The sequence below is a fragment of the Hyperoodon ampullatus genome (assembly GCF_949752795.1).
Source record: "Hyperoodon ampullatus genome assembly, chromosome: X".
NCBI classification, from domain to species: domain Eukaryota; kingdom Metazoa; phylum Chordata; class Mammalia; order Artiodactyla; family Ziphiidae; genus Hyperoodon; species Hyperoodon ampullatus.
Genome location: NC_136913.1, coordinates 99,639,234 through 99,662,464, shown reverse-complemented (window position 1 = coordinate 99,662,464; position 23,231 = coordinate 99,639,234). Strand labels below are relative to the sequence as shown.

Genomic DNA, 23,231 nt, shown 5'->3' with positions numbered 1-23,231 from the left:
ATGCCTTGTATCTGTGTCAGAGTAATGAGTGCTAAGGTATAAGCATACAGGTATCACTGGCAACTTCTAACGATGTCACTAGAAAGCCATCAAATAGGACTTTTAGTATATTAAAATGAGTTGTCTTTTTAGTGTCTTTCTCTTCACACCAAGGAGCAAAGCTAAGCCTATGCTTTCACTGAGGCTTCAAATCAAAGTTGAAGTTCAAATCTAATCAACTTTAACATCTGAGGCATGGTGCATTATTGTTTCCAACAGCATTTTATTAACTTTACAGTCAGCCCTCCATATCTGTGTGTTCTGCATCCACAGATAAGGAGGGCCAACTGTACTACACCATTTTATATAAGGGACTTGAGCATCCATGGATTTTGGTATCCGTGTGGGGATCCTGGAACTAATCTCCTGTGGGTACCACGGGATGACTGTATTTAATTTATGGTTTGCATGTCTACAGATAAATGTGCTGTATTATTCCAAGGTATTATGATACTTCTATTTCTTTGAATTGTACCTCTCCATTATACTACTATAAAGTATAGTATAATAAAATATTTGCAAGGGCCAGAAAATTTGGGGGAAATAGGAAGCTTGAAGAAAACTTCCTGGAGAGTTGTTTTTTGTTTTTTCTTTTTTTAAATAGAAGAAAGTAAATGAGTTAATTGGAATTGTAGTCACAGGGAAAGGAAAGAAGATTTTGAATCTAGATCTCCTTTTTCTTACCATCATGTCAGCAAATTCTGATTATAAAATTCCTCGCATAGGCCTGATAAGTAATTTCTGACAAAAATGACTGTGAAAGAGGCAAACTAGCTGACATCTGGAAAGCAGATACCAAACTCCCTAAACAATTCTCAGTTTCTTTCCACTTTCCAACTTCAATTTAGGGGGAAGCATTAACTATGCAAAAGAACACAGAAAGAAAAAAATATCTTAGGTAAAACATAAAGTTAGTAATGGAGTGAAGACTGTAATCCATGATCCCCTCTTTATTCAGACTCTTTGCTTTTTATTTGTTTATTCATATATTTAGTGTAAAATATATCTTTGGTATTTGAGAGAAGCTATCAACTCTGAACCTGTGTTCCAAAGCAAGGAAGATACTTTTTATCCATTGGAATATTAGATGGTATATAGACTGAGATCCAATCTCAATTCATCCCTATTTCAGAATAAATCACTGATGTCACTTCATCTACTTTAGAAAAGCATCAAAAGTATCCTGGCTTCTTATAGTTTTGCATGGTTCCTGGTCATGGAGATAAAATCAGGGGTGGATTAAAAACTCTGTGGAGACTTGAAAGATGAGGGATGATTTGGTGTTGATCTGAGTTTCTTAATTTAATTTTATCTGGGCTGAAATAAAATCTTGTTTGGTTATGTAAAGAACTATTTGATAAACTTTCAATGGGAGAAAATATACATGACACTTAATGAATTTTAATAATAACACTGAGGATTTTAGAAATCAGGGAAACCTTAGCCATCATCTAGTTCTAATGCTAATTTTACATATGAGAAACTGACCATTTCTTAGGGAAAATACAGAGGCAATTTTTGCTTGGAACTGAAAGTTAGACTAGATGACTTCTGAGGTTACATTCAATAAATTTTTTGAAACTGAGGCCCAAAGAAGTTAAGGAAGTCGCCCAAGGTCACCTAGTTGATTGTGGAAAGGAGAGCCTAGAGTTGAACCCAGGCTTCTGGATTCCTTGTCCACTTATGAATCTCTTCGTACTTAAAGATATTTGAAACTCAACACAGTGAGTTTATAGTCCTGGCATAGTCCTATCAATCACATACTTACCTTTGGATTATCTTTTAACTCCCAGTGTGGTGAGTCACATAGTAAAATAACATTAGCATACTGAAATGCTGTATCAGGAACTAATTAAAAGGGAAAGAAAATCACTCAGATGAACTTCATGATTTCCTCTGAGTCTTTTGACAAATGTAACCTTGAATGCTGAACTGCTTTGAATGCACATTTTCTCATGACAGTACATTTGGTGGATAAAGCAGAGCTCCTCCTACATAAAGACTTCAGTTCTAAGGTCATTTAAAATCCACTAAGCTAAGAAGCTGTTCAATGAGCAGATTTCAGTGATATTGCAGAAGAATTTGATTATAACTGGACACATTATTCACTTATAGTAAGTCTGGAACTTAAATTTGGGGGAGGGAGAGAGGGGATTAGAGGTAAATTGTTTTGAATAATTATTTGTTTCACTTTCTTCACCTCTTTTTAAATGGGTTCATAAATCTCTTTAGTGGCAAAAATTGTTTGACTTGACATAATGTTAATTTGGGGAAATAATGTAATTTTTTGCATGAAGCTAATTAATAGGTGCTGGTTAATCAGTATAAATAACACTAGTGATTTTAATTTTTATTGTTGTTTTCTTATTAGCCTTTACTTTCTATACAAATCATACCTCTTATAAGCAAACCTGGTCCTTTAGAAATGGTAAGAATAGTTGCATTTTAGAGTTAAGAGGTTTTCTGAGATTGTTTTCTAGGTGATTTTTTTTCTATAAGTGAGAATCTTCCACTTTGCCATAACTTTTCTCTCTTAAGCTCAGAAATAACCATAGAGCTCCTCTAAAATGAATGATTTAATTTACCTTTATATGATATTTTGATTTAATTTATGGAACAGGCATACCTGTATATATGGTGATTTCATTTATTTGAATATTATGGTTACATATATAGTAGGTTATTAAAATAAAAATTACAATTTTCACTGCTTTTGCTCTGAAATGAACTAACATTTTATACATTTGATGCTTGTTTTCCTTTGAAAGAATCCATAATTAAGGTTTAAATCTGACCATCACTTTTATACATTGCACTCATTTTGGATGCTTCCAGGTTAGCTTTCTTTTTTTAATATGTAAAAAGATATATAAAACCAGAACATGAATATAGGGCATTTATCAGCTGTTTTTGGTTAAAATTTTATTAATGTATAGAATTTTTAGAGCGTTCAAGACTTAATTGCATAGATTTATTATTATTAAGTAATAAACTAAGGACTAAGAGATCAGGGTTTTAGTTCTAGATCTTTCCCATATAGTCCTGTGACCTTAGGATGGACATCCTACCCCCTCTCCATCTTTATTTCTTCATCTGTAGAGTGAGCCAGCTGTCCTGACTCTGCCTAATGTTGTGAAAGGCAGTAGAAATGTTAAAAATGATTATTTAAACAATAGGATTAAACAAGGGAGAGACAGAACAACTATTGGATTCTTATTATTATTTTTTTAATGCTAAGATCTTACCTGTAAATGAAAAGCTGCTTTCAGGGTATTTTTTTGAAAATCGGAGAAATATCACCTGTATTTTTCTGCAACTTGGAGGAGTGGGGGTGGGGTAGGTTGCTGGTTCCTTTTGATGTATTTTTCAGAGTGTCTTCAAAGAATTAATAGGAGGTGACTCCTGGATATGGGAGAAGCTGAAGGCAGCTAATAACAATTGAGTTATTATGGCCACTATGCTGCAGACATTTTATGTGAACTATCCCAGGGCTCCCCAACCTCTGGGCCATGGACCAGTACCCGTCTGTGGCCTGTTAGGAACCGGGCCGCACAGCAGGAGGTGAGCGGTGGGTGAGTGAGCAAAGCTTCATCTGTATTTACAGCTGCTCCCCATAGCTTGCGTTATGGCCTGAGCTCCGCCTCCTATCAGCATTATGGTGAGTTGTATAATTATTTCATTATATATTACAATGTAATAATAGTAGAAATAAAGTGCACAATAAATGTAAAGCACTTGAACCATCCCCAAACCATCCCCCCCTCCTGCCGCACCCCCCCTCCCCAGTCCATGGAAAAATTGTCTTCCAGGAAACCGGTCCCTGGTGCCAAAAAGGTTGGGGACCACTGCACTATCCCATTTAATTATTTCCTAAGCCCCAAGTATTACTGCCTTCTTTTTTTTTTTTTGCGGTACGCGGGCCTCTCACTGTTGCGGCCTCTCCCGCTGCGGAGCACAGGCTCCGGACGCACAGGCTCAGCGGCCATGGCTCACGGGCCCAGCCGCTCCACGGCATGTGGGATCCTCCCGGACCGGGGCACAAACCCGTGTCCCCTGCATCGGCAGGCGGACTCTCAACCACTGCGCCACCAGGGGAGCCCCTGCCTTCATTTTATAGATAAGAAAAATTAAGTGCAGAGAGCTGAAGTGTCTTCTTTAGATCTGTGTGGCTTCAGTGTCTGGGCTCTTTCCATTATTCCATGCTGCTCCAAGAGTCTCATGGGGCAATACTGAGAAGATTTGGAATTATGTCTTCCATTCTCTCTGTGGGATCAAGACTTATACTGGGGAGATGGATAACGTGGAGTCACAGAGTAGGTAGGCAGGTGCCTACATGATATGATTTGGGAAGCAGTTGACAGGCCTGCCTACAAGTATCATCTTCATTGGCTTGTCACATTCACTTTCCCTGAGATTTTACCACTAAAATGATTACTTTGCTTGTTTCGTTTTTCTTTGCCAGTGGGGAGGTTGTGAGGATTTTCAAATGCACATACCCCTAGGAGAGTTCATGTATTAAATCTTTTATCATTTAATACCTTAGCAGACAGTGTGAAATTGGAGAAAGAGCTCAGATTTAGGAGCCAGGAAGACCTGGAACTGAATTCTGATGCCACCAAGTCCTAGCTTTTTAAGTTGCATGTGATAACTAATCTCTCAGAGCTTCACTTTCTTCTTGAAGAAAACAGAGATAATAATGTATATGCATAGGCCCTTATTATAATAATTATAATATATTAAATATCTGGTATGGGTAGTTGTGGTAGAGTGGGAAGAGCACTGGAATGGAAGTCAGGAGACTTGGTGTCCTGCCATATGCTTTCATTCATTTGCACATCAGTCACTAATAATATTTTTAAGCTGTGTAAATAACAAACCTGTACTTATCAAAGAAAGGCATGGAGAAGAAAGTATGTCTTCCCTAGAACAGGGATAAATTCTATGTATGCAGATTTTCTTAAAATAGCCAGATGATCCTTCAATACATGATTTCAAAACACAGATGGATGATATAATTCAGTTTTCTCTGTTTCAAAGAACATGAATACACATAGGGATTATAAATATTCAAAACATTAATGCAATTTATCATCATTTTCCTTTCCTCTATTTCCAGTACCAAATGGTAGCATAAATTCCCAAGCAGTGTCCTAAACCAGAAACATAGGAATCATCCTAGATTCCTTTCTCTCATTTATCTTCAACCATCATTTCGTACCCACACACATCACAAATCTCCTTCTCTAAATACCCATTTTCAGATGGAAGATCATGATTTTGGTGTTTGATATTTTGCATTTGAGGTGTGTTTGAGACTTCTAAGTGAAAATTTTGAGAGAACAATTAGATATACAGGTCTGGAGCTCAGAAAAGTAGCTTGAGTGAGAGATATACGTTTGAAAGTCATTGGCATATAGATAGTAATGGAAGCTCTGGGAGTGGATAAAATTACGTAGGGAGAACATAGAGTCAAAAAAGATGAGGGCTTCAAAGAACTTCATTTAATATTAGGATAAGTAAAGGATGAACCTAAAATTGAAATGATAAGTGTGGCCAGAGAGGTAGAAGGAAAACTGGGAAACTGGTGTGAGAAAAGCCAAGGGAACAGTGTTTCAAGAAGGATGGTGGTAAACAGGTGAATGCCACTAAGATTGGGATAAAAAATGTTGATTGGATTCAGTAACGTGGAGGCCATTAGTTATTTTAGTGGGACATGTTTCAGGAGAGTCATGGATTGGTGGTGGGATGAAGGAAGAAGCTAGAAGGGAATGGAGTGGTGAAGAGTGAGTGGGAGGTGTGAAAATAGCTGCCGGAGTCCAGCTCCAGAGAGTCCAGGGATACCCGAGGGATGGATAGCATTGACGAAGGAAATAATTCTATTACACTTCTTAAAGTATCAGCATTGCATGTTTCTCTTTCTCAAGTCTTTATTCTTTATTCTTCTTCTATTGTTTACAATCACAGGTTTATATATTGTAGTTGATTACATTACCAGGTACGTGGCCAAACAATCTTAGCACAACCAAACCTCAAAATGTTCTATAAAGATTTTTTTTAAAAAAAATCCCCTAGTTTCTAGATGTCCTATTAAAATATTTCCCCAAGTTCCCATTAATCACAGGTTATTTCTTAGTAACCAAGCCAAGCAGTTATATGATTATTTTAATTGTAAAAGTTGGAGCTACTTGTTCCTATTTCTCTTCTTGCATGGGCAACCTTTTACAATGGTTCCATGAAAATATTTACAATGTACCTGCATGCTCTTTCTCGTTGTTTCCTTCAACTGAGACAGTGTGTTCTCCCTATCCTGGCAACCGATTCTGCTCTAGTCATTTGCTTTTCTATAATTAATCTTCCTTTATAATAGAACCATAAATTTCCTATGTCATCAGGAACTCCGGCCCATGGCCATAACTCCATACTAGAGGGTGTTTTTCATAAAAACATCCCCTTAGTTCCAGGCTCTTAATTCTTTACTCATTTCCCCGGGGCTTTAGCGGGTACTTCCCATTCTATGGTAGTTTCAGGAGGGGGAGTCCTAGAGGACTTTTTCTTTCACGTGGAGCAACATCCCCCCAAAATTGCCCCTGTATGTAAATTTATTATCATAAAACATAACAACAGAGCTGTAGTCCACCTTCCTGGCATGGCGCTGCCTTGCAGTTTCGCCTTCTGTTGCTCATGACTTTGTCATGGTGCAATGGCTCCAGGATGGCTTCCGACAAATAGCAAGTATAGACAACTCTTCCTAGAAATTTGGCTGTGAAGAAGATGGGAGTATTGGGGCAGTAGCTGGAGACAAATATATGCACAAGATAGTTTTTTTTTTTTAAGTTTGGGGAGAAATGAGCATATTTAAATGCTAATGGATATATCCACCTGATATTTATGTATGTATGTATACATACATCTCACGTATGTTGAAGATATATGAGAAGAAAAAATTAAATGGTAAGATTCCTGATAATGTGATCAGGGTTGGAATCCAAAACACACATGAGGAGTTTTACCTTAATAGGAAATATACTCCTTTATTATAGCAGTAGGGAAGGAAGAGAGGGTGTGTGGAAAATGTGGAATCAAGATGAGGGGGGCTTCCCTGGTGGCGCAGTGGTTGAGAGTCTGCTTGCCAATGCAGGGGACACAGGTTCGTGCCCCGATCCGGGAAAATCCCACATGCCGCGGAGCGGCTGGGCCCGTGAGCCATGGCTGCTGAGCCTGCGTGTCCGGAGCCTGTGCTCCGCAACGGGAGAGGCCACAACAGTGAGAGGCCCGCGTACCACAAAAAAAAAAAAAAAAAAAAAAAAAGAAGATGAGGGAATTTCCATCTGATAGCTTCAATTTTGTTTTTATTTATTTTTTAATTTTTAGTATAGTTGATTTACAATGTTGTGTTAGTTTCTGCTGTACAGCAAAGTGAATAAGTTATACATATACATATATCCTCTCTTTTTTAGATTCTTTTCCCATATAGGTCATTACAGAGCATTGAGAAGAGTTCCCTGTGCTATACAGTATGTCCTTATTCAATTTTGTTTTTAAAGAAACAAAGTCATGTGCTGAGATTGGGGAGAGGAGATGAGAGGATTGGAGATACTGGAAGAAGTTTGTAATTGTTGTCAAGAATGGAATAAAGCTGAACAGAGACATGTAATGTTTCTGAGTAGTACTGTGGGTTCGTGTGAAATTGAATATTATAACTTTATCATGGAACTAATCTACTGTGGGACTTATTCCTTCAGCACCCACCTTCTCCGGTATAGGCACAGAGAAAACCTGAAAGTTGGATTCATTCAAGCTTGGGAATTTGTTAGGAAGTTATGATAAACAGGCAGAGGGACAGCTTTAGTTTGGGGGTATGGAGACTAATCTAGATTGAATAAAAAAAGAAAGAAAGCAAAGTCTGCCAAATGGATTTGGAAAAAACTGTCAAGTCTTTGCAAAGCTGAAAAATGCTCGCAGTGGCAGTACTTAAAAACGTAAGCTAGAATGAAAGGAGATTATGGGAAAATCATTTAACTTCTCTGGCTTGTTTTCTCATCTGTATATAAGCCACGGTGATAGACAGTGGAAGCCAAGTATGTTTTGTGTATAAATTTATGCATGTATCTCATCGTCTTTTGATAGTAAGTATCAAGAGAATCAGGAGGGCCTAGGAATTTCTGAAGAGCATCCTGCCCACTTCTAAGGAATGAAGTAGGGTTGGAGGATAGGAAGTGGAATGGAACAGGGTTGGAGGGTAGGAGGTATGAGTCATTCTAACTCTCCCACGGATGCTCAGTCAAAGGAAGACAAAGCCATGCTTCTATAGGTGTGATTCTACTACAAGTAGTTCTCTTTTCTCTAGGTATGTTTGACTTTGCTCATCCAGCAGTGATTACTCTCTAACTATGGAATCAGCCATCTCCTTTATCTGGCACTTTTTCAGGAAGAACAGTGTACATTATTGGTGGAATTAGTATTGATTCATTGAGAGGAAACTTGAACTCCAGGGCATTTTGCTAATAACCAAAGCATGTGGATGAGCTATCAACATCTGGAAAAGGTGAAGCAGCATAGGATTAAAATTACGTGAGTGCACCATCAGAACATCATTCAGAAAACTGTGGCAGCAGCTCATGGTGGTGGGAAAAGTGCTGTGGTACCTGAGAGCAGCTCATATTAGTAGAATCTCCAGATGGCCAGAGAGAGTTCTCTAGCACTTATTTAGCACAGTAAGGACTTTGAAGGCGTCAAAGGGGATGTTGGAGTTTTATCACATTGTGTTTTGTCACTGTGAAAAGTTTCTACTTCAGCATTTGTGGTTATATTTGCAAGTGGGGTGGTTCAGTATGATTTTTTCCCCCCAGTTATCTGGTTGGAGACTTTAGCCAAAGAAGTGCTACACAGCTTAAATGTAGCTGACTCAAAGCCTATGTAGAAAATGAGGGGTTGGACTGTATAAGCGCATACTTTGATTACCTGGAAATTTGGGCTTAAAAGGTTATGAACTTTTAAAGGATTTTTAGGGAATTCCCTGGGGATCCAGTGGTTAAGACGCAGCACTTCCATTGCCGTGGGCCTGGGTTCAATCCATGGTCGGGGAACTAAGATCCCGCAAGCCACGTGGCGCAGCCAAAGAAAAGGACTTTTATACACAGTGCTAAATACGCCTCTAATTAGGTTGCAGGCTCTTCTTAAATAAGAAAGTGGTTTATTTTGCTCTCACATAACTGTCTGGAGGTAGCTAATCCAGGGCTGCATGAAGCTTTACTTCATGAGGTCAAAGGCCCTGGGCTATTCCAAACTTGTTCTGCCATGCCTAGGGTGTTTTCCTCATCTGCTTAATCAAAGATGGCTCACTACTAGGACCACATTCTAAGAAGCAGAGTGGAGAAAGGGGGAAAGGGAAAGGGGAGAAATGGTCTATTCTCTTTAAAGGCATGACAGAGATTGGAGATAACACTTCTGTTTATACCTCTTAGGCAAGAACTTAATGTTGTCATGGTAGCCTTCATTTTGTATGCCCATGTGCCCAGCTAAAACATGGGGGTTTCATTACACTGGAGGAAAGGAGAATGAATATTAGGGGACAAGTAGTAATCTCAGCCACACTGCCTCCAAAAAAGATTCTATCAATTCACATTTCTGCCAGTAGCCCAAGAGAAAGCTCACACTCTATAGTAACCATTTTGTTTATTAATTTTGCTTATATTATAAATTATTTAACTGTAAGTTTATATAATTTAATTTTTAAAGACTTTATTTTTTTAGAACATTTTTAGGTTCACAGCAAAACTAAGAGGGAGGTACAGAGATTTTCCATATACCTCCTGCCCCCACACATGTATAGCCTCTCCCATTATCAGCATCCCGCACCAGAGTGGTATGTTTGTTACAAGTGATGAGCCTACATTGACACATCATAATCACCCAAAGTCCATAGTTTACATTAGTGTTCATTCTTAGTGTTGTATAGTCTATGGGTTTGGGCAAATGTATAATGACATGTATCCATGATTATAATATCATACAGAGTATTTTCACTGCCCTAAAAATCCTCTGTGTTCTGCCTAGTCATCCCTCCCCCTCACTTCAACCCCTGGAAACCACTGATCTTTTTGCCGTCTCCATAGTTTTGCCTTTTCCAGAATGTCGTGTAGTTGGAATCATCACTTATATTGCCTTTTCAGATTGGCTTCTTTTACTTAGTAATAAGAACTTAAGATTCCTCCAAGCCTTTTCATGGCTTGATTTCTTTTTAGTAGAGTAATATACCGTTGTCTGGATGTACCACAGTTTATTTATCCATTCACCTACTGAGGGACATCTTGGTTGCTTCCAAGTTTTTGCAATTATGAATAAAGCTGCGATAAATATTTGTGTACAGGTTTTTGTGTGCACATAAATTTTCAACTCCTTTAGGTAAATAACCAAGGAGCATGATTGCTGGATCATATGGTAAGAGTATGTTTAGTTTTGTAAGAAATCACCAAACTATCTTCCAAAGTGGCTGTACCGTTTTGCATTCCTACCAGCAAAGAATGAGAGTGCCTGTTGCTCAGCATCCTTGCCATCATTTGTTGTTGTTGTCAGTGTCCTGGATTTTGGCCATTCTGACAAGTGTGTAGTGAGTTACTGTGGGGGTTTTTTGTTCTTGTTTTTTGGTTTCTGGTTTCTTTGGCTCTCCTTCCATAAACTTGATGGCAGGGAACCCTGTGTCTTGCTTGCTTTCATATCTGCAGCCTTGAGTGCAAAATGGATGCTCAGGAAATGTCTGTGAAAAGAAGATCTGGATAGATGCCTATGATCGTATCAGCACCAATACAGCAGTCAAAGGCACAGGCCATAAAAATAGAAACTGAGGTTCTATTTTGATGAGAAGCCCCTAAAGTCATTTAAGAAACATTGTCTAACCCAACCTCAAAAGCAGCTATCAAAAAAAGTGAGAAAGTAGGTGAGTAGGCAGACCTACCACTTAAAATTATGAGTGAATTTAGAGCTTTTAAGCAGATGATTATAAAGAACCAGTTCTCTTAAAGCAGGAAATTCATTTTTATGAAGGGCAGTCAGTCCAGTGAAAAACAGTAAAGCTCTGCCGACATACAAGTAAAAAATAACTTTTTTATCATAAGTACTTTTAAAAAAGTAAACTCACAAAGTTACAAAACTGGTCTAATCTTCAAGTAATGCATGGAAAATATTCTGAAGCCAAACAACTAATGAAAATGTATTGAGGGACTTCCACTGGTGGTGTAGTGGTTAAGAATCCCCCTGCCAATGCAGGGGACATGGGTTCAAGCCCTGGTCCGGAAAAATCCCACATGCTGCGGAGCAACTAAGCCCATGTGCCACAACTACTGAGGCTGCGCTCTAGAGCCCACGAGCCACAACTACTGAAGCCCACGCACCTAGAGCCTGTGCTCTGCAACAAGAGAAGCCACCACAATGAGAAGCCCGCACACTGCAACAAAGAGTAGCCCCCACTCGCCGCAACTAGAGAAAGCCTGCGTACAGCAACGAAGGCCCAATGCAGCCAAAAATAAATAAATAAATAGATTTATTAAAAAAAAAAGAAAAGAAAAGAAAATGTATTGAGAAGAGAGAATGCTCCAGTATATTTAAAATAAGGACAGCCAGGAATCCAAAAATATATTTATTTCCACTTAATGGAAAAGAGAAAACATCAGTAAGAAAGAGGAAAAGAGGGAGAAAATGGAAAAAGAAAAGTATAAGGAAAGATGATGAGGGGCGTGTGGGAGAAGAAGCAAACAGCAAGAGCCTGAATGATGAAATAGGATCATCCATGCTCTGAATCTCAAATAGGCTGCCAATCTAAGCCAGAATACAAATCCTCTTGCCTAGAGATATGCACTTATTGGAGCCCTTTGGGAGTATGGACAGTTACATCTGAAACTGATCCCTCAGTTTCAGAGTTTTCAAAATACAATAAAGGCTTTATGTTCCCTAGAACAAGAATTTCTGATATCCCTTGATTCTGATTTTCAATCATGTTTCTAGACCAATAGCCAAGTTTTAAAAGTGCCCTATAAAGATATAGTTAAAGTTGTTTCTGATTACTTTTGTTGCAGAAGACAAATTTAGAAGAAAAACAATGAAATCTCAGGTTGCACATAGATGGAAAGTAAAGATGTTCTACAGTCTGGAGAAATTGCAGGCTTTTAAAAATAATATTTCATTGGAAATGTGACAAGATGGAGATACCTTTGTAAAACAATTTGAGCAGATGGAAAGTATCTGTTAAAGTAATCACTGGTGAAACTAAACTTTGATAGTTTCTAATTGTCTCAGAAAAATGTTCTACCTTGGTATGGTACCCTTTGATAAGTACAATCCTAAAATACTCTGGCCTGCATCCCTCAAATAAGAACATTCACTGTTACTAAACAGGTACGACAAAAATCTAAGTAACAACAGGATCAAACCTTTATGTGAGATGTTCTCCATTCCTGTTTTCAAGAAGGAAGAAATGAGTGACTTCCTCCTAGCAAGAGCACCTTATGTCCCTTCATTGCAAACTTCTCAAGAGAGTTATCCATACTCATGTCTCCCTCCCATTCTTTCCTGAACCCACTTTAATCTGAGTTTTGCTCCAGACATTCCACTTATTTCCTTATCAATGTCACCAACTATCTTCAGTTTGCCAAATTTGTTAGACCATTCTTATCTTACTTGGCCTATCGGTAGCTTTTGACATTGTCTATCACTTTATCCTTGAAACGTTTTCCATACTTGGTTTCTGGGACACCACAAACTCTGGGTTTTCTTCTCACCTCCTTGGCCTCTCCTTAGTGTCCTTTGTTGGTACCTCCTCATCTCTTTGGCCTCTATATATTGGAGGGTCCCAGATCTCAGCCCTTGGTCCTCTTCTCTTTATCTTATCTACACTATACCCTAGGTGACTTTAATTAATCCTGTGGCTTTAAATACTACCTATATACTGATGACTTTCAAAAATATATCTATAGCTCTGGTCTTTCCCCTAATCTCCAGAGTCAACTATCCAACTGCCTACTCGTCTTCTCCTCTTGGATGTTAGTTAGGCAGCTCAAATTGAAACATATAAAACTGAACTCTTGTCCATCATCCCCAAGCCCCATAAACAATTGTTCAGTTGCCCACGACAAAAATACCGGCATCATCCTCTGATACTCCACACTCAATCCATCAGTAAAATCCTATCAGCATCTCCACTGCTGTCAAGTTGGTCCAACTTACCATCAGCTCTAGCCTGGATTATTGCTTCTATCCTTCCCTTCCATACAGAGTAGCCTTTTCAAATGTAAGTTACATCATGTTACTCTACTCACAATTATCCAATTGCTTCCCATTTTACTAAAAATAAATAGGAAATCCAGGACCATTGCCCACAGTCAGCCTAGCTTTGTGAGATCATCTAACCTTTTCTGTTTCCTATCCTACCGTTGTTGCTATTCCTAGAACTATTAAGCTGATTCCCTCCCCAGGGCTTTTGAATGTGCTATTCCTTCTACCTGGAAGTTTCTTTCCCTGTATCTTCACCTGGTTCATTCCCTCACTTCACTGAGGTCCTTAATGTTACTTTTTCAGAGAGGCATTCCCTGACCACCCTATCTAAAATGAACTCTCATTACTCTCTTTCATGTTATCCTGCTTTATTTCTTTTTGTGAAACTTATAATTATCTGATATTGTCTGTCTGTCTGTCTGTTTATTGTCTGTCTCCCACTCCAGAAAGTTAGTTCCAAGAAAGCAGGTTCTTTGTTTTGTCCACTGCAGTACCTCCAGTGGCTGGAACAGTGCCTGGCATGTAGTAGGTTTCCAGAAATAATCATTGAATAATGAATACATGATAGAAATATTTATGTGTTTTTGTTAACATTCTTTTCCATAACTGATGGCAGTATATGTTACACAATGCCATATTTTCATGTACTTACAGTTTATATCTTATGTACATGCAAGAGCATACTGGTAGAATAACATTGAAGCAATATAAAATCTGCTATTATACATTTTCTATTCTGTTTTTACTTAGTATGGAGAGGGTGGGTCACACTCTATTACTGACTTCTAAAGTTGTTATTCTAAAGTCATTACTTGAAGTGAATGTTTTGGGTACACAGTGTTTGCTTGCTAATAATTATTTGGGAGCATCTGGGAGTGAGGAGAAGGGTGTTGAACAAACAAAAGAGATTGTTTTGCTAGTTCCAGAGCAGTGGTGCCTTTCAAGAAACTGCATTGCTCTTCAGCTGTGACTTCATTTGAATAGAACTTAAGGTGTATTTAATAATAAGAATCTGACCTATTTTAAGAAAGCGATGACCTGATAGATTTTTTTTAAACGGTTGTAAAAGCCTGTTGTTGGTTTATTTGGATGGAATTATAAGCTAAAAAGCTCTGATCTGCCCAGTTTAGGGACAGATTCTGAAATGTGTAAACTGCTTCATGAAGGAATACTATAAACCTGTCAGTTGCTATGGTAGCTCAAAACTGAATTCTGTAGCTTTGACAGTGCTTCAGGAAACTTGTCAGCTGGATGAACTCAGGATGTCATACAGGAAACCATCTACAAAAAGGATTTGGGAATAAAATGACTACTTATGTTTTACAGGATTTATTGAACATATTTCATAAATATCAAGAAACAATATTAGTATGTAATGTTGGCAGGGACACAAATATAATCATGTTATATGTAACTGGATGTTAAAGTGGTATTTGTTAAAAAGAGATCCTACCTGTACTTCATTCGTCTGCAGTGATTTTCATCATTCAGTATGTGCCTAACTTCTTTGTGTATTTTTGTGGGAAATGACAGTTGACTAGGGGCAAGCATGATGAATCTGTCTGATTCAAAGTCCTTTTATGTTTGAAAGTACACAAAGTCACCTTCAGCATTCTTTATAAACTACTCCACTGCGTGAAATATTACGTGCTAGTTATTACCTAAATTAGATTTGACTCACCAACAGTTCATAGACTGATTGTACTATTATTGAGCTATGTATTGATCTTAAAATGTTGTCAGGCCTCAGGATCTGTCCCATTCCAGATGTGCTGATTTTGATGCTGAGTCATGGCTATACTCCAGGAACTATGAATAGACATTTGTACATGTTGGATGGTCTCCTTGAAACGAGACTGGTTATTCAGGAAGCCGGTGCTTTTGAGTCACATCCTGAAACCATGGATGGATACACACCAGATTATCTGATAAAACAGAAAGATATCCCAGGGATAACTCATATGAGAGGAAATTGAGTTTCACTAAAGTAAGATGGAAAGACAGTATTATATGTTAATAGGAGCATAGTCTTTAGAATTAGATATACGCATATTTTTTGCTTAAGTTGTATGACCTTGCGTAATTTACTTAACCTTTCTGAGCCTCAAACAACTCATTTATAATACAGTATTGTGATAATAATAATTGTAACTATCAACGTTTGTGAGACTTAAATGAGCTAATCCATATCAAGCATCTGGCACAGAGCTTGACACCTGGTAAGAGCTTAATAAACTATAGTCCCTATTATTATCATTTTCTAAATCCCCTGCCATAGTTGGTGCTAGAGCCCAGATCTCCTAGTCAATGCCTTTTCATGTAAGATCATATAAATTTGTCATTTCACCCCCAGACAACATTTAAGCCTTTGCAATCACCCTGAGGCAGGGAAGACAGGGTGGGGCCCAAGGACATCCTCCTCATGTATAGGCATTAGGCACAAGGCAAAGCCACCTCCTTGTTTTGCATTTAATGAGGCCATGACGCAGGTCAGAATGGCATCTAAAACAGAAACTGTAGCATCTGAGCAAGAAACTCTGAACATGAAAACAGTGGAGCATGTGCAAATAAAAATGCACAGGTTGCTGATGACCCTGTACAACCTTCCAGGTGTGGCGCTCAACTAGTGAGGGAAAATATAAGGGCAAACAGCTCTTAGAACGCATGTACAGTGGCTTCAGGAGGCAAATGTGCAGGACCGGAAGCTGATGCAACCTGGTGCAATCCAGGCCACACCTAAACCTTCCCCTCGAGTATTCTGCTCCTAATCAAAAAGACCCCCACCCATTCAAAGGACTAAAAATAAGATGAAAACGGGGATCAACAAGCCTGTGGGCACTCCTCACTCTCGATGACGCCAGCACTCTTAGCTTCTGCCCTAAATAAACTGCTTCTTTGTTCTCTTTGCTCCTCAGCCTCAGTGTGTGTGTGTGTGTGTTTATTTTTCCTTGGTGTCTTGTGTTCCTTGCCCAAACTCTTTTGGACAAGTTGAACAAGAGCCTGGACTTTTGATAAAGCTTTTCCAGTATCAACCCTACTTTTGCATTTCTCTCTCCTCAAACATTACTTCTCTTCTATTTTCCCATTTTCTTTTTCTCCTATCCCTATTCTAATTGCTTTGGATGATATTTTTAGATATTTTAAATAATACAGAAAGTATCAAATTTCATAACTTTTTTTTTTCTAAACAACGGCAACAGAAATAACATGGCCATACTTCCTTTAGGCGGTTATCTTAGAAGCCACTTTAGTGACATTGCAAAACCCCATTCATCATTTTCTAATAGATAATTATTTGTCTTTGTAACTTGGTCACTGCCTTTACAAACAAAACAAGAACCTGTGGCTATTTCAGATACTTTGGAAGAATCTTTTTTTTTTTCTTTGTCAAGGTAGAGAAGGAATTTTCTACAAAACCGTATTATGTAAGTGTGCATTATTAGCTTTACAACATATTTCTGTTCCTTATTTCTGTTACCTTTCCTTTCAGTGTGGATTATACCAGCAGTGGAGTCTTGTTCAAGTCACATCACCTCTCTAAGCCCCAATTTTACTGATTGTAAATATGTGATACCAACATTTCACACCTGCAGATTTGTTAAAATAATTCAATAAATTCTTGGTAAACTATAAAAAGCTAAACAAATGCAATAGGTTATTATTACTAAGACAAAGATCAGTAAAGGCAGCTACTGGATCAATAAGGGTGGTAGAAGTTAGAGGTTAATAATAAGTACCTACTTATCAACTGTGCACAAGTCAATTTTGCTGAATTAGTAGGAGCAGATGTGTAGTTTGGAGCAAGTTGTTTTCAAGTTTTTTCATAGTAACAAGGTGCTCAGAAACAAACCCCTTGCAAGTATATAGAGCAATTTACTATTCTCTTTCACTTTTACATACATTATCTCATTTAATCTTAAAACTGCCAGGCTGGTGTCATTACCTCCATTTTATAGAAGAAAATTGAGTTATAATTTGCTTCCAAACACATTAGTGGTTGAGGTAGGGCTGAAATCCAGGTTGATATTTATACTATTGTGCCTGTATACAAGCTCCTCATCTATATATCTATTGGTTTATTCAAAGATTACTTAGTCCCATCAGCTTTTGCAACACTGTGCTGTGATTCTAAGTTTGCTTTGGATGGCTTTTAGCCCTACCCATAACCTCCCCTATCTTGTGACTTACAGAATCTGTATCCTGGCCCACTGGCTGTTTCAGGAATACCAATCTATTTTTTTTCAGTGTGCTTGATTATCAGACAGGAAGGGAAGTGTTAGAGTTTCAGTAACTGTCTCTCAGTTGGAGAGGGGAAGAAAAGAGGGGCTGTGATAATTGCCTATGATAATCCATTTCTTGAGAAACTGTATTATTGGTAAGTACCTGGAGTTTCTGCAATAATGCAAGGATTATCCCAGCCAACTCTTAGAATGAAGGGATTATGTAGCATGGCTTTGAAGAGGTGGAGAAGTGAGGCTGAAACCAGGAAATAACTTTAGGCCTGCCATTCCAAAGGAGATTCTTAGTGGGAAACTGTCTAAGTAACAGTGTTGTGGGAAACTGAGTGGGTAGAAACAGGAAGCTGTCCTCCACAAGGGTTACACTTGTGTGGTGGTTGTCAAGGGATCTGGTACTAGGTTGTCTGGGTTCAGATCCAAGCTTCACCATTTATAGCCTGTGGTAACTTGCAGGGAGTTGTTTAATTTCTCCTTGTCTCAGTTTCTGATCTTTAAAATGGGAATAATAATAGTACATACATCCAAGGCTGACCGAGTATTATATGAGATTATGCACGTAAAGGGTTTAGCACAGGCTAGTGCCTAGGATGCTGGAAGGGTAAATAAATAGTAGGAGGTATTATTTTCATTATTACAGATGTTATGATTCATCATTTGTACCTTGTGTCTTAGACAAGATTCAGCTGGGATAGTATTTGGCAAAAAAAAAAAAAGTGCACAATGAAAGATTATTGAATTATTACTCTGCTAAAGATGTCATGATGATAAAACTATGTGGTGGGGTTGATGGTATGGGTGGTGACAATAGGTTGAGGAAGGTTCGCAGGGAGCCTTCTGGTAGCATAGGTTCAGGACAGACTCCTTATAACAAGAAAATTCATTTGCTAGTCAGTGGAAAGCACTTAAGAGAGCTGGTTTTCAGTCCTAGCCCTGCCCCCAATAAGTTGTGTGAGCTAGGATAACTCACTTTCCTCTCTGGGTATTTCCTCATTTTTAAAAATAAAATGACCAGATGAGTGGTTGTTAACTGTGGGCTGGGGGTGGGAAGTATATCAGAAAATGTTTCAAATTTTGTATCTCTGCATTTCCATCCTCCATCTTCCCTTTGTCTTCAGATCCCTTCCCCTCTTGTGAAAAACTCTGTCCTCTGGTAACCATATAGTATACAAAACACCTCGTTGCACTAGTGACAGTCCTGTAACCCACAAGCCAAGGAAAGAATTGTCTTCATGTTCATTTGGGTAAGAAAGTCTAGGTGGGACACTAAGGTTGATTCAAGAATTCCTTTTGTGGATTTCTAGATAAGTGATTCAGGAAGGCAGCTATCCCATTTCCTACCTTTGCTTAATGTATTTGGCTAATCCAGGAAGTGCTATTTGATAGCCTGAATCAAATTTCAGTAGCCTATAAATAGAATAGAAGCAAGGTATTTTTAGCTCTTAACATTTATGCTGTACATGACACAGGGCTATGAAATATTTAAGGACAGATTGATAGGGGAGAGATAACTTTAAGATCTCTCTGAGAGGGACTTCCCTGGTGGTCCAGTGGTTAAGAATCCTCCTTCCAATGCAGGGTACGTGGGTTCCATTCCTGGTCGGGGAACTAAGGTCCCACATGCTGTGGGGCAACTAAGCCCACGTGCCGCAACTACTGAGTTCGCAGGCCACAGCTAGAGAGAAGCCGCGTGCTGCAACAAGGAGCCTGCGTGCTGCAGGGGAGGATCCCATGTGCCGCAACAAAGATCCCGCATACTGCAACTAAGACCTGATGCAGCCAAAATTAAAATAAATAGTTATTTAAATAAAAAGATCTCTCTGAGAGCATTTTAAGGGAAGCCTGATTGTCTTAGTCCTTATAGGTCATATGAAAGGGTTTCTCTTTGTCAGATCTATTGCCTTGGATCCAAAAATAAACCGTCTGTTCACCTCAATCTGTAAGAGCAGCTCTATGGCAGAAATATGGCTTTCTGTTGACGAAACCTACTTACTACTTACAGATGTCTTAGAAGGCAGCAGTGGGCTGGTGGTGGGGAGGGAGGAATTGAGGAGAGAGATTCACCAGACCTCAGTAAGAGAAATGGCATCCCCTTATGAGTTTATGAGGCATAGAAAAAGAACCAGCATTGTATTGATTCAGCCTGGCTAGCTAATTGAAGGAAGACTTAAATGCTGGAGTCTCAGAGGAAAAGCTTTCATAATCCTGAATCAAACGTGTGGGATCCAGCATAGTAAAGTGGAAGTGCACTAGACTGGGAATCATATCTCTGTTCTACTTCCAGCTCTGTTACTAACTCGCTGTGTAATCTTGGGTAAGTCTGAGTTTTACTTCCCAATATATGAAGGAGGATTGGACTAGCATTGCCTCCAATATACTTGCTGGCTCTAACAGTTTGATCCCAAGATTCCATTATATAATAATGAAGCCTACCAACATGAGAACATTACAAATGGACCAGGTAAGATGAAGAGGATGGAGCAGGGAGAGAGGGTCTGTCCTGCTTAATTAATTTATGTAGGAGAAAAGAAAGGTAATCCCTGACTGTTGGGGTAAGTGACCTTTAATCCTTAACTTCCTGTGAAATTGTTGGTTTTAGGAATATAGACTCAAAGAGAAGTGTAGAACTGCAAGTAGTGATGTTTCATTGAAAGGAGAGTTTTTTTTTTTGCTGTACGTGGGCCTCTCACTGTTGCGGCCCCTCCCACCGCGGAGCACAGACTCCGGACGCGCAGGCTCAGCGGCCATGGCTCACGGGCCCAGCCGCTCCACGGCACGTGGGATCCTCCCGGACCAGGGCACGAACCCATGTCCCCTGCATCAGCAGGCGGACCCTCAACCACTGCGCCACCAGGGAAGCCCAAGGAGAGTATTTTTTGATTGAATGGATATGTGGAGACATGAATCCTTTTAGTTTCAATCATAAACTATTAGTTTAGTTTCAATCATAAACTATTATTCTTCAATAATAAAAAGATGAATAAATTGTATTCTGTGACAGTGAAGTGCTCTTTTAAGAAAGAGGTGGTAAATTCAGATTTGTCCTTACTGTATGTGGTGTGAAAATGGTTTGGAGGCAGGAAAAACTGGATAAGGAGACCCCTGATGATGAGATCCTCGATTTAGGAAGGGGAGATTGGATGGGAGAGGGAGGAGTTGAGGAAAACTCTCAGGTTTCTGGTTTGGGCAACTGGGAAGATGATGGTGCCATTTACTGATATAGGAAATAACAGGGAAGAGTAGAACAGGTAAGAGAGTAGATGATGATGATTTTAATATTTATGAAGAAAAGAAGCAAAGTTCTGAGTTATCTGAGGCTTTGGTGTAGATTCTGAGCTTTGTCAGTATTCAGATAACTTTCAAATCCTGGTCATAGCATATGATGTGTAGAAAAGTATGTGCGTGTGTGTGTGTGCGTGTGTGTGTGTGTGTGTGTGTGTGTGGCGGGGGGGGTTGAAGGGATATGTTTGTTTGTTTTGCTTTTTTTTTTTTTTTTTCTCTCATAAGAAGAATGAGACTAAAATCCTCCTTTCCAATTATTTTGGTTCCAAACTTGATCTTTTTTCTGTTTAAATGGTTCAAAGGGGCACAGTTTTCACAAGTCTTGATAGAAAGCACACAGAGAGTTCCCAAATGTATTTTTAGTCACATTTAGTCCTTTTTGAGGTATGGTAAAGTTAAACTGCTATATTTTTCCTTCTTAGAGTGGAAATTTGAAGGTATTAAATCTTGGAGAAATGGCTTTCATTCATTTGGATATCAGATGCCTATATACTCTTCTTATTTGCACAGCATTTGGCTCTACTTTGTCTTCAAATGCTGAGATAAAAGGTAAACCAAGAATGGAGTAGTTTTAGTTTTAAAATTAGGGATATTAACTGCCTTTTCAACCTACCCTATGAAAAGTGCATAACAAGTAGATGGCTTGTTATTGGAAATATTTCAGGGAGTCCATACACAAAAGGTATGGTCTTACTAGTCAGCCTCATGTATAAGGTAACTGATGATAATAAACATTTTGTGGGATAAAAGCCAAACTAAAAGACACTTTCCATACCTTTCTGTGTAGTCTTTTCTACAAAGAAGTTAATTATCCGAAACCTCATTGCCTGGTACCCAACTAACTGAAAACTTTCCTTTATTACTATCCTTAACTTTTAAGACAATTAGATAAATTTTAAAAATACAGAGATTTAAAACAAAATTTTAAAATAATTACAGAATTATTAAATCATGTCTAATGAACTTTTCATTGCAGAAGGTAGTCAGAACAATGCATTTAACAAAGATTTCTAATCATAAAAGTTGAAACAATAGTATTGTCATTTCATCCTCAATAGAAACCTTCTTTGTTGGTTCATGTGGGTCCCATTTCAAATAATTATTTGTGCCACCATTTCTTTCTGTTGATTCTTTTCCTCACCTCAATAAGTAATATGAAGTGAAGTATTAAAATGAACAACAGGGCAAAAATGAGAGGAAATTATTAGCAGAAAGGCAACATGAGGACAGTACTATAGTACTAGATTTGCTAGTAGGTTTAGTAAATTTATAGAATAATTTGATTGTTTTTATTGCTTTTTAAATCACCAGATGAGGGAGCCATTGCCTCCCACTGCCCCCACCCCCTCAAAATAAAACAGGCTGTTTCCTGTCACTCTACTCAGCTGCCTGCCACTTTTTCTTGAGCCCTTCCAAAGAGTGGCTCTGGTTTGCCATGTTCTACAAATAGCTCTGAACTTCAGTTGACTAGAGGATCCAATTATCCTGAATGGACCAACAAGATCTGCCTGTTCTCCTAATTCTTTTTTTTTTTTTTTTTTTTTGCCGTACACGGGCCCCTCACTGTTGTGGCCTCTCCCGTTGCGGAGCACAGGCTCCGGACACGCAGGCTCAGCAGCCATGGCTCACGGGCCTAGCCACTCCGCGGCATGTGGGATCTTCCCAGACCGGGGCACAAACCCGTGTCCCCTGCATCGGCAGGCTGACTCTCAACCACTGCGCCACCAGGGAAGCCCCTGTTCTCCTAATTCTTAAGGCGCTTAGCCATAGTAGTCATATTTTATATTTTCTATCCCTTTTTTCGTGTGGGCCATGATGTTATTTACATATGGTAAACACAGGATTAATACTGACTGATTCTTGCTATGAGAGAGATTTAGGTAATAAAGTGTTCCCATCCTAGACTAAATTCTGGTCTATATGACCACAGAGATAACTCCATGTTGAATTTCTTATTTCCATGAAAACTTATTACCTAGCTTGGCTAAGTCACATTTTACATATGCAATTCCTTAAAGAAGGGACAACTATGTAGCAGTAACCTAGATTTTTAAAAACAGCTTTATTGAGATACAATTTAAAGGATATAAAACTTACCCTTTTAAAGTATACTGGGCAGTGGTTTTTAGTGTATTCACAAAGTTGTGTAACAGCCACAACTATCAAATTCCAGAATAGTTACATTACCACCAAAAGAAACCCCAAATCCATTCAGTAGTCACATCTCATTCTCCCCTCCCTCCAGCCCCCGGCAACCACTAATCGATTTTCTGTCCCTATGGATTTGACTATTCTGATATTTCACATAAATGGAATCATACAATATGTGGTCTTTTGTGGCTGGCTTCTTTCACTTAGCTTAATGTTTTCAAGGTTCATTCATGTTGTAGCATGTATCAGTATTTCATT

At 38.7% G+C, this 23,231-nt stretch overlaps 1 protein-coding gene across 1 annotated transcript in view; it reads left to right on the top strand.

The window, feature by feature from the left end:
* IL13RA2 (interleukin 13 receptor subunit alpha 2) overlaps window positions 1-23,231 on the top strand; it is a gene marked incomplete at its 3' end in the record, with an annotated part of 51,481 nt that overhangs the window by 10,728 nt on the left and 17,522 nt on the right. The window contains exon 2 of the mRNA XM_079728100.1: window positions 21,245-21,371. Coding sequence (XP_079584226.1) covers window positions 21,278-21,371 — 94 coding nt within the window. The 5' untranslated portion in view covers window positions 21,245-21,277. The remainder of the gene's footprint in view (window positions 1-21,244; window positions 21,372-23,231) is intronic.